This window comes from Camelus bactrianus, chromosome 9 (genome assembly GCF_048773025.1).
Source record: "Camelus bactrianus isolate YW-2024 breed Bactrian camel chromosome 9, ASM4877302v1, whole genome shotgun sequence".
In the NCBI taxonomy this organism is placed as follows: domain Eukaryota; kingdom Metazoa; phylum Chordata; class Mammalia; order Artiodactyla; family Camelidae; genus Camelus; species Camelus bactrianus.
The window spans coordinates 77239381-77252308 of NC_133547.1; the positions used below are offsets into that span (position 1 = coordinate 77239381).

Sequence of the window (12928 nt, forward strand, 5' to 3'; positions counted from 1 at the left end):
CTCAAATTGATCAGTGAGGAATTCTGTGTGCGATGAGCACTTATAACAGTCATCTAGAGGCTTGCAAAAGTGATTTGTAATCCAGTAAGATCACGGTTGTGGACAGAACCCAGTGATTGGTTTAGAATCAAAGACTGCAATCGGGAAAGACAGCCTTAGGCCAGGGTTCTTGCAGAAGGATGCCCCACAGCCTGCAACCACTGTTGCTGGCTTCTCCCTAGTGAGTTTACCTGGAAATGTGGCATTCTAAGACCACAATCCATTAAAGGGAAAAAAAAAATCACAATCTGGGGGAGATTAGTGAAAAGATTAGTGAAAAGTACATAGATTTGGTAAAGACACAGAGCAAATTGAATTCTCTTCATACTACAGGTAGAGGAATTTATGACATAATCTGGACCTTAGTATTAGTATTCTTACCAGCAAAGCTCGGATGACAGTTTCTATTTCATATGACCAGTATGCAAACTTGACACTAAAATTCATGTGAAACACTGACTACGTAACAGACTCCGAATAGATGTTATTTATTATTCTGATTCCTCCAAAAAAAATGTTCTATAGTCAGATCTGCCTCATTTTTCCCTATTTTGCACATATAATTTCTTACGCAAGACCTAGGCAGTGTGCCTCAAAATTATGAGGGATGTGCCTGATTTCTTCAGATTTTCCATGGGTTCATGTATCCATTTACTTGATATCAATTTGACTTGCAACCAAACCTACTTGTCCTTTCTTTAAATCTTTTCAAGACTCTACAAGTGGGCTGCATTTTTATGTGACATATTTGACTTCTCAGGTGAAACTCCGTAATACTTAGGCCGTAAAAATGATTCTCTTTGGGGCCAGGGCTCAAATTGATGAGCTTCATTGTAACATTCAGTAAGGAAATAAATTCATCAAATTTAAATGTTTAATCTACTTGATATTTTCACCAATGTTTGCTTAAGTAAATTTGGTAGCAAACTACGTGTAATGGTAGGTACCATAAATTCTCTTCCATTTCACCTCCCGATCAATTAAATGAAAATATTCAGGAGTAATAAACTCAATATTGTGAATAATGAGAATAAAGAATGTATCCGGATATATTCATTAATTCAGAAATAAAATTTATTGACTTTTAATTCTTAATTTTGTTTTTACCAGTACAAACTAGGTTAACAGTCCATGCTGCTGAACAATCTTACACATGAGAGCTCAAAGGAAATATTTGATCAGGTATAGACAATATTACACTGTATTTTAGTTCAAACCCCTATAGTTAGCATAAATATAAAACCACAATCATGTTTACAAGGTTAAAAATTGTACAATAGCTCTGTATACTAAAATGTTATCAACAGTGCAGTTTGATAATCAAAATATCAGCTGGCTGATTTTGCTTTTCTGAGGCATATTAATCTTTTCCTGGCATGACAATGCCAGTTACAAAAACTGACCATTCTTTCAATATATTTTCATTCCCAGTATACGTTCCTAGTTGGCAAATTCATTTTAATTGGCAGTAAGGTGGGAATTTAGTCCAAAGTGCAAAGATTCATTTTGATGAGCTATGTGATCGTAAAACATGCAGTGGTGAACTTTCAATTCATAAACTACTTCTATTGTTCATTATTACCGTAGTTGGCGTAATCATGAGAACTTTTTTTCACTTGATTGAAAGCATTTCTTACCATCAGGTTGGCTATGGCATGCAAGAGGTCCAGTAACTCTGCCAAGGGCGCGGCAACCCCCACATCAGCATGATCAGCCCACACACACACACATACATATACATGGCTGCCTTGATTAAGCGTCAACACAAAACTTAACACATTTCTAGGAAACGTGTCTCAACGGGGTCTCTTACACCTTCCTCACTAGCTAACCAGACACGGGTCGTCATTGCTCGGCTTGACTTCTCCTTCCAGCAGCGAATTCATCACCGCCTTTGTCAAATAGCTGCATGTTCCTCTTCTTCCCAGGGGGGGAGTGTTGTAAAAGGAAGTCATGTCATCCTGCAAATGAAAACAGTAAGCAAATCCTTTCATTTTTTGTTTGTAAAGAGTTGACAGATAAAATCACTGTCAGCCTAGAGGGAAAAATAAATTCACAGAAAGATTTCCTCATGGAAAATATGAGCTTCTTGAGTTTTTCTTTTATTTTCCTGAGGTGTCTTCTCAGCATATAAAACAAAGACAGACATTTTTAGTATTCTCCCCTTTGCTGATAATTTTTGTTTACTTAGGGAACCTTTTTATGAATAAGCATAAAATATTAAACAGGCCTGGAAGGGACTGTATTAGGTAGTCACACAGCACCAATGTAGCCTGTTACTCATGCCCAGCCTCCCCGGTATTTAATTTTATGGCCTTCTAGAATCTACGGCTCCTTTTTGGTAGAACACATTTTAACTGCTAACTATATAAAGGAAATTTATTTCTTCCGAGACTTCTTTTTAGTCAGAACTTCACAGCTGAATTGACTAGTAATTAACTAAAAAGTAACAGTAATTCCTCAAATAAATCAGACTTCCCTCTGCCCGGCAAGTACTCTACTTTGTACTCTGTAAATCTGTTTTGTAAGTTAAGTGATATGAGATTAGGGATATTTTGAAGAACTGAGCCAAAGAAAAAAGTCTACCAAAAGCTATTTTCTCTACTTACTTGCTTTTCAACTTCCTTCAGCCGACTCTCGTCTTTTTGAAATTCATGAAATGCTTCTTTCACCAGTTTGTCTAGGTCGACTTTGTCTTGAAATTCTAGCTCAGGGTTTCTTTCCAGTACAATGGATACAACCATTAGTAACTAGAGGAGACAGACATTGAAAGCCAATTATATGAACTATAAAAGCAACAGAGTCTGGTTAGGTTTTCATTCTTTATTCAGACTGATGGATGAGCCGCATATCCCACAGTGTGTTCTGTACAATGATGCGCTCTAGGGTCATCTATTGATGGAATCTTCCTAATCTTGTAAATTAGTACCATCAGTTCTGTTTGGAACAGAACTTTTTTTTTTCATTGTATGTATCCCTCTGTAGCTGTACAGAAATGTTTTCCAGTCACTTAAATGAAATTAGTAACTCAGAAAAATGACTTTCCTAATCCTGACTATAGTACCTACTGCCCCATTCACCCAAAGTGTCTGAACTCGCTCTGGCCTTCAGGCGTTCATCTTTGGTGGCAAGACACCAAATCCAGTGTCCAGTGGGGCAGAGGCTGCCCCAGAAGAGGCGGTGGACAACAAAGCCAGAGGAAGCAGCCGAGCTCAGCGGAGACTCTGGATCTAGGCTCACACCCCAAAATGAGTGTGATGCTGTAATGATTTTGGTATTTCTCAGGGGATGGTTATATTTTAAACAACACATTTAACTCTGACCTCCTTCTGATATGAATACTATTTGGTCTGTATAAGCTGTTAGTTTAATGCATCATTCAACTGTCTGGCTACCCCATACATGTATCCTAAGTACTAATACCCATTTTACATGACAAACTCTAATACGCAAAGATTGTATGAGTATACAATGCTTGGAGACTTTCTGATGATCATTATGGCTCCTACTTTGTACATGGAACAGGAAAAAGGCCTCATAGTTCCCAACTTGGGAATCCTTCTCACTGTACTTACTGAAATGCTTCTAAAACAGAACCTGAAAGAACCAAAGGAAAAAATCCAGGGTCATAATGTGGGAGACCTTGGGGCAGGGCTTTAGCCAAAAAAAAAAAAAAAAACCAAAAAAAAAAAAACCCCAAAGTTTTTCTGAGGTTCTATTGGAAAATTTCTTCTGCAAAGAGAATGACCTCATTTTAGGGCTCTCCATGTCCACTGTGGGTCCCGGATACTGGGCAAAAGATACCAAAAGGTTCACAGCACAAGGAAGGCATCCACCCTTCTACTAACCCCATGTTTTCTTGACTCCAGTCTCTGCCTCCTTCCCACATGCTATGAGACTGATTGGCTGACACTCTTTCCAAATCCTGGCACATCAGAGATAAGGCTGAATTTCACTCAGCTGACTGTAGCTCCTGAAGTGCTTTATTTTAGGAGGTGCCACACCCTGCTCAGCACTCACTGAGAGCTTCTGTATCAGTGAGACACATTATCTACCCTCCAAGAAACACACAGTCTCATGGAGACCTCCCCCGAGAGACAAAGGGAAGATGAGCTATAAATTATACCCATTCATTTGGGAAGATTCTCTATTTATTGGGTATAATGTTTTAAAATGTCATAAAGGCATGTGTACACATGTGCATGTACGCGTGTGTATTTTAGCATTTAACTTTTACACAGAGCAGTGATGATACAGAAAATTACATGCCTTCTCTATTCATGGAGAGGTATTTGGAAAGTTGTCCCTCAGAATATCAACAGTGATGATCTACTGCTAGTAGGTACAGAGGAAAATTTTTTGCTTTCTTTTTTGTAATTTTCTGAACTATTAAAACTTTCTACAATAGTCATGTATTATTTCCACAAACAGAAAAGACTGAAAATGAAACAAATAAAAGAAAAGATCACTTCCTCTCTTTTATGGTGTTGATGCATTTACTGCGGGGGTGAGCATGCAGCTGAAAACGGTGCGCAGTCAGGATTTACGATGTTTGAATTGTTCATGTGCCTTGACTTGGGTCAAGGATGACCATCCTCTCCGGGACTCAAGCAGAGGAAGGACTGGGTGAGGTGAGGAGTGGAGCTCCTGGTCTCTTGGGCAGCTTTCAGGGAGCAGACAGAAAGCACTTCTTTAGTAATCTACATTAGATTAGGTTAGATACAAACCTCCACAACGATCTGTCTGTACTTCGGCTGGTCAATATTTCCCAATATGTCTTCCACAAGGAGAGAGAAATTCATCTCATACATGGTCATGTCTGACAAGGTTGGTTGCTGAAAAAAATAACATTAACTTGCTGCATGGTTATACTCTGGTTCCTGACTAATAGAGGAATTTCATTTTTGATTATTTTCCAGCTTCTACAAAACCTTAAGAGAGCATTTTCAGCTATATGACTGAATTTTATATATGTCAACCTACTGAAGCCAACCTGCTCACTACCGTGATAAATTAAACCTGTTTTTAGTAGTTATCTTCACCATATTGTTCTTAAGGAAAAGGGACTGCATTAGAAAGACACTTCAATACATAAAAGGAACAGATAAAAATTGAGACAACAAATAAGAGTACATAATTGCTTTCAGAATTAATGCAAGAAGTTATGCTTGCTGTCAGACTTCAGCATGTAAGTCATTTGCTACTGAATTAACATCATTTCTGTGGCAGGTCCTTTCTGGGCTGGTGGCAAAAAAATGCACACAAATAAGCAAAAACATTATTTGCAGAAATGGCAAGCAAATACAGAAAAAGGTAAAACTAAAAGAGTTTCTCTACTCTTTATATTTCATTTAAAACAAGAGTGTTGCAAAATCTTCCATATACTTTTCACAAACTGAATGAAAGCAGAAAATAAACTCAAATCCAAACCAAATCTGGGCATGGTGGACACTCTTCAAAGGATGGAAGGGAAGGCTCTAAACGTTAGGCTTGTATGGTGGAAAGCAGATGGAGTCATCAGAATTATAACCAAGTTTACAGTGAACTTAATCATAGCCTCAGAACAATGTGTATCTACTTACCACTCAAACTGGGACCCAGCAGAAATGTCCCCTTTCAATCAAGTGATAGCAATGTAATTTTGCCCAGTATAATAATGCCTCGGTCCTATATTCAATATGGTCCATCTGTTGTATTCTATATTCAATACAATCCAACATACTGTTAATGTTTACAGGTAGTACCCAATTTGGGGAAAATGAAGCCTGGCTGCTGAACAAGATACAGGCATACCTTGTTTTACTGTGCTTTGATTTATTGTAGATACTGTGGTTTTTTTTTTTACGAATTGAAGGTTTGTGGCAACCCTGTGTTGTCAGATGATGGTTAGCATTTTTTAGCAATAAAGTATTTTTCTTTAAGGTACGTAATTTGGATTTTTTTTAGACATAATGCTATTGCACAGTTAACAGGCTACAGTATAGTGTAAATATAACTTTTATATAAACTGGGAAACCAAAATATTTGTGTAGCTTGCTTTATTGAGATGGTCTGGGACCAAACCTGCAATATCACAGGTTTGCCTGTAATTATAACTGTGTATGTCTAGCAATGAGATCACTGGGGTTACAGAAGGAAAGGAACATCCTTTCATAGTTTCACATCAATTTCCCTTTAATATATTTCATCTGAAAAGTCAGCCTAGCTGGTATGCAATATGACAATCAAACCTAGGGAAGAGACAACAAGGTTGCCTTATTTTCCACTCTCTGAAAGAAGCAGAAAGTGCAACGAAGAAGCGAAAAGGCTCAGAAATCAAACTGCTGGGGAAGGGGTCACACTCTGGGTCGGCTGCTTCCCAGATGTGTGACCACGGGAAAATCACTTAGCTCGGCTTCAGCTTCCTCACTTGTCAAATGGTAATAATAAAGCACCTACCTCAAAGGAGTGTTGTGAGGATTAGAAAAGTGCCTGGCACATAAAAATACTTAACATATAGTTGTTAGCAAAGAGGGAATACTAAGTAAGTGGCCCAGGCAATCAGACGATTAAAGGAAAATCTGGTTGGTAACACCGGGCTTGGGAAAGAAGCCAAGAAAAGGCTGCTGCAGCCCACTGTAGGCAGACCTGAGGCCCAGCAGAAGCAGCAGGACGTGAACAGCAGAAGCTGGTTCCCGGCCCACAGGGGACAGAGCTGCTCCACACAGCGGTCATGGAGTGTCTGGGAAAGGGCTGGAGCACCTACACTGGCAACCAACGAAAACCACTCAACAGTGTGTGAACAGCATAAAGCATACTTTTTACAAAGTTCTTATTCATTTTTTTGTGACTAAGTAATAGATTTGCAAAGTTCAAAACTGAAAGGTTAAAAAGGGTTTTCAGTGAAAAGCTCACCCTGTTCCCCAACCCAGACCACAGTTTCTTTTCCCAAAGGCAAACAATGCTACCAGTTTCTTGTGGGTCCTTTCAAAAACACTCTATGTACATATGAACAAAATGAGTATTGGTGTGTGTGGGAAGAATATTTGATTTTCACAGATATAGAGATCAAACTAGTGGTTACCAGAGCGAGAGGGAAGGGGAAGGGGCACGGTAGGGAAAGGGGATTAAGACGTATAAACTACCATCTATAAAATAAATAAGCTACAAGTGTATATTGTACAGCACAGGGACATAGCCAACATTTTATAATAACTTTAAATGGAGTATAATCCATAAAACATTGAACCACTATGTTGTATACCTAAAATATAATATTGAAAATCAACTATACTTTAATAAAAAAGAATACTTTATTTGTATACTTTCATGAAAAATAATCTTGCTGATGTTTCAAATGAAAGAAATACAGTACTTCATTTTCAGAAGGCCTAATTATTCACATTTTTGCACAAGCAGAATGATTTAGGTGTCAGGATTAAATAATTAAATCAAAGAAGCAGGACGGTTTATGTAACTTGAGAAACCATCTGAAGGAGAGGACACTAATTTATTTGGACAAAAGTAAGTTACAACTTGAGTAAAACAAGTGATTTTCTAATGACCTAAAAATTACTGCACTTTCCACATTCAACGTGATTTTTAAGTAGTAATTTCCTTATCCACAGCATTACTGAGTCACCTTGTTTCTTGGGACTGATTTGGTTCTGTCTTTTAAATGTATGTTTTACTGCCTGTGAGGCCCCCCAGCACTGGCCCACTACCACTTGGTAGTCAAGGAAAGCCACCATTCACAGTAATGCCAACAAGAGAAACCCTAAATTCACTAATAACAAACAAAGGAAAAACAGACTGCTTGGCAAAAGGTATGGCCATATGGTCCCTTTAAACAGAGTACTTCCTTGAAACATCTGAAATATGATAATACAAACTTTTTTTAATTAAAACACTACTTTTAAGCAAAATATCCATTTGGTAACTAAGGCAAGGCTTCTGTACTGAGGAACACTAAAACAGAAAAATAAAAGGACCTCAGACTGGGAAAAAATATATCCAATCCAACGGATCAGACTTCTTAGACTTCTTCTCGCTCTTCAGGTATGCAGATACCCCTCTTTTAAGCACTCTTAGAGAACGGCATAAGCAGAAAGCAGAAAGGTTATTCGAATGCAGAGGGGAAAGAATTATCTGCTCCTTCAGGTCCCTTCGGAAGGCCTTTTACTGACACAAACACAGTGGGGCTGTACCTGTGGCAAATGCTTCCCGGCTACAATGATGCCGTTGGGTGTGCGCTCCAGGATCTGCCACACTCTGTCATAGAACCCAGGGGGAGTTCTGTTCAAAGACCCATCGATCTGACGCCGGTTCAGCCAACATCTGTAGACCAACAGAAAACGCCTCAGTTTTGAAAAAACAAGCCTGTTCGTGTAGAAAGCAGGGCTTTTATATGGATTAACTGTTCCAAGAGGGTGAGAGGTAAAAGCCAAAATCCATCAATGATGCATATCTACCATGTGTTATAGAGGTTACTAAATATTTCATAGTGAAAACAGAGCTCTGCAGGAAAGGAGAAAATCCCCAAGATGCTAAAAAATTGAACAGGCAAAATGTTATTCTCTAGTAAGTTTCTTACAACTCATGTGATCAAATGATTTTCTAATATGCAAAGCAGCTCAGTTTAAAAACATAGGAGCAGCCAATTTCAAAATAAGTTTACGTGGTCCTGAGACACAATACAATGTTAAACTCCATGAAACCATGGACATTATATATATACATACACACACACACATACACCCCTATATATATATATATAGCTTGATTGCTCCCCTACACTTCTCCCAGAAAGGTGCTCAATAAACATTTGATTAGTAGATGAATGCTCAAAAAAGGCATGATGGAGCTAATGAAACTATCTTACTTTAAACCTTATATTTTAAGTTAAACTTTATAGTTTTCTATTTAAAAGTGGTCAAAGTACCAGTGCTGAAAAATCAGCTACAAACTGTTGTTACATACCGTAACAACATATAGTGATGAGCCAAAATTCTAGATCTCTCATTTTCATGGATTAAGTGTTAAATCTTAAAGATATAATAGTTAACTTCATTCACAAACTGGTAAAGATGCAAAATTTGCATAATTTGAAAAGTATACACAAATGACATAGGAGTATGTTCTTCCAAAAGCTGAAGACAGGAACAAATACAAATTTTTTTACACTGGTATTAAAACAGACAGCAGAGTGAAATATGTCATCAACCACAAGGCAGGCATGTCATGACCAACAATATTTCTAGGTGTGAAAACAGCTATGCAGGATGCAGTAAACAAACAAACAAACAAAAAAGACATTTTTCTTGTGGTAAAAGATGACCAATAAAGTTACATCACTATGTAAGTGAGAGAGGCGTCTTTTTCGGATGTACAGTTTGTTTCCCCAGACCCAGACTTGTGTGGCTGGGTTCAGTGCTATGCTAAAGAGAAAAAGCCCAAAGGAGTAGGTATTCCTTGGTGATGTTTTACTTTGGATAATCGGTGTGCAAACTGAAAACCCTATACTCTGCATTTGATGTCTTTTCCTATTCCCTTTGGCGACAATTAAAAAAAAATGTATTTTCAGAGTTCTATGAGGTCAAGGTTAATACTATAAAAAGGAGATGTTTGCTTAGAACATAAAAAGTAGAAATCTGTGAATACTCACAGTGGAGGAGAGAATTATTTTAGAACTCTCCTTTGTTTTTACTTTTTTGGCTTTTTATTTTGAAAAATTTTAGACTTACAGAAAAGTAAAAACAAATTAACAAAGTTCCTTTTTACTCAGCTTCCTCTACTTCTGTCATCTTGCATAACCAATAGTATAACTATCGAAACCAGGAAATAAACATTGATACAATACTATTACTCTATGGGCCTTATTCAAATTTTGCCAATTTCACCACAAATTTTCTTGTTTCATTGCAGATCCAATCCAGGACCCCACACTGGATTTAATTTCCAAGTCTCCTTAGGCTCCTCTAATCTGTGACAGTTCCTCAATCTTCCTTTATATTTCACGACTTTGACATTTTAGAAATGTCAGTTATTTTGTAGAACATACCTCAATTTAGGTTTGTCTGACGTTTTCTCATGATTAGACTTAGATCATGAATTTTTCACAAGAATGCCCAGAAATGGTTGTATCCTCTACAGTACAGTATCGTATCAGGGTGTATGTGATGTTGATGGGTCTTATTACTGGTGATGTTAACCTTGATCATCTGGTTAAGGTGGAGTCTACTGGGTTTCTTGTTCACTGTAAAGTTACTATTTTGCCTTTTACAGTTAAAAAGTATCTTGAATGGAAACACTTCAAAATTATGCAAATTTTCTATTTCTCATCATACTTCCACCCACTAAATACAGCATCCACTGATGGGTCCTGCCTACAACAATTATTATTGTTTCTATTTCCATCATTCCATCTATACTTTTAATTTAATTTAATTTTATTGAGTTATAGTCAGTTTACAATGTTATGTCAATTTCCAGTGTAGAGCACAATTTTTCAGTTATACATAAACATGCATATATTCATTGTCAAATACTTTTTCACAGTGAGCTACCACAGATCTTGTATATATTTCCCTGTGCTATCCAGTATAATCTTGTTTATCTATTCTACATATGCCTGTCAGTATCTACAAATTTCGAATTCCCAGTCTGTCCCTTCCCACTCCTCCCCGCCCCTGGTAACCACAAGTTTGTATTCTATGTGTATGAGTCTATTTCTGTTTTATATTTATGTGTGTGTGTGTTTTTTTTTTGTTTTTTTTTTTAGATTCCACATATGAGCGGTCTCATATGGTATTTTTCTTTCTCTTTCTGGCTTACTTCACTTAGAATGACATTTTCCAGGGACATCTATGTTGCTGCAAATGGCGTTATGTTGTCATTTTTATGGCTGAATAGTATTCCATTGTGTAAATATACCAGTACTTCTTTATCCAGTCATCTGTTGATGGACATTTAGGCTGTTTCCATGTCTTCACTATTGTAAATAGTGCTGCTATGACATTGGTGTGTGGGTGTCTTTTTGAAGTAGGGTTTCTTCTGGATATATGTCCAGGAGTCAGATTACTTGGTCATATGGTAAGTCTATTCCTAGTCTTTTGAGGAATGTCCATACTGTTTTCCACAGTGGCTGCATCAAGCTGCATTCCCACCAGCAGTGTAGGAGGGTTCCCCTTTCTTCACAGCCTCTCCAGCGTTTGTCATTTGTGGACTTTTGAATGATGGCCATTCTGGCTGGTGTGAGGTGATACCTCATTATAGCTTTGATTTGCCTTTCTCTGATAATTAGTAATATTGAGCATTTCTATCTACACTTATTAATTGGAATTCTATTGTAGTAAGAGTCCCTTCTCTCCCATTTATCTACTTATATCAGTACTGACTCATGGATATTTATTCTATGGGATATAATCCAATATTATCATTATTTATTTTGTTGTTCAAATTGCTCCAGCTTTGGCCATTGAGCCTCCTTCACATTGTCTCCAGTATCCCTCTAACACATCTCTGTAATTTTTTTGGAGCACTTTCTGGTACCACAAGAAGCTCCAGGCTCATTTGTATTTTTTCTGCCCCAGCCCTGGAATCAACCATTTCTCCAAAAAAAAAAAAAAAAAAATCTTGGAAAAATTAGAAAAATGGTATTGAGAAATTGATATGTGGGCACTAGGTTTGTTCATTGTTGTTGGTGTTTCATTACTTCTAGGTCCTCTCGGTGGACAGAGTTAGGAAAGATATGGCTGTATGCTCACATACAGGTATACACAATCACATTTTTCTGTATCTATCCATTTATGTAAAAAACATGAATTCTCATAGTGATACTTCCAATTCCAATCCAATATCACAGGGTATTTTCTAGCCACCCCTTTTCCTTATTTGTAACTACATTCTCCAACAGTGAAAACCCTGGCTTTCATTAGCCACAATATTATTTACTTATTTATTCAATCTTAGTGTGTGCATATACACACACTATATATATATAATTTATATATAGTTTATTTATATATAATTTAATGTATTTACATACAATTTATATATATATATCTAAAAATTTCAGAATTGCTAATTCCTACCTCTATGAGAGAAAAATTTATTATAGAGTGCAGTATTCATGTGCAGTGCTTTTTTTCGTTAAGCTTTACAGTGTCCAGTCAATGTTTTCTGAAGGTATGTTGGTTAATTCTTGTCTTCCCCTCCTCCTTCAATGTGGTAATATTACCCGTTTGTAATACAGTGAGGTTCATTTGTCACTGGTTGTAACCTATTTTGGGTACCTTCCACCTGGATTAATTTTAATTAATTATTTATGTGTGGGGAATATAAAACATTAGCACAGTTTAAGACCCAGAGGTATATAAAAATGTATATATTGCTCTGCCCTGTAACCCTACTGCACTGTACCTGCTTCTCCATTCCTTCCATCCAGTTCCCACCCTCTCTGAAGGTAGCTGATCTCATCAGTTTCTGGTTTATCTTTCCTATATTTCATTTGCACAAATGAAGAGTAGCATACTATATTCTATTGTACTTTTGCTGTTTTTATTTAACAAGATAGCCTAGAAATTACCCCATATCAGTTTATAGAGACCATGCTCATTCTTTTTTCACATAGTATTCCATTGTGTGGATATGTAGTTTTTCAAATAATCCCCCAGGCTTAGGTCATGAGCATTAGAAAATTTGCAATTATAAACAATGATACAATGAATAAACTTGTGCATATATATTTTCATATTGTTGGAGGCTTATCGCCAGGGTAAACTGCTAAAAGTAAGACTGCTGGGTCAAAGAGTAAGTGCACAAGTAGACTTTTTTTAGATGCTGCCAAATTCCCATACAGAAGGGTGTACTCACCAGCTATATGTGAGAGTGTGTTTCCCCATGGCGTCAG

At 37.2% G+C, this 12928-nt stretch overlaps 1 protein-coding gene across 6 annotated transcripts in view; it reads right to left on the reverse strand.

The window, feature by feature from the left end:
* Nucleotides 1-1091: 1091 nt before the first annotated feature.
* PHKB (phosphorylase kinase regulatory subunit beta) overlaps nucleotides 1092-12928 on the reverse strand; it is a 164456-nt gene continuing 152619 nt past the window's right edge. For all 6 annotated transcript variants that reach the window (XM_074370803.1, XM_074370804.1, XM_010950192.3 and 3 more), the window contains 4 exons: nucleotides 8226-8355; nucleotides 4767-4874; nucleotides 2649-2789; nucleotides 1092-2000 (listed from right to left, as the gene is read on the reverse strand). In XM_074370803.1, the coding sequence (XP_074226904.1) occupies nucleotides 1863-2000; nucleotides 2649-2789; nucleotides 4767-4874; nucleotides 8226-8355 (517 nt within the window). In that variant the 3' untranslated portion in view covers nucleotides 1092-1862. The remainder of the gene's footprint in view (nucleotides 2001-2648; nucleotides 2790-4766; nucleotides 4875-8225; nucleotides 8356-12928) is intronic.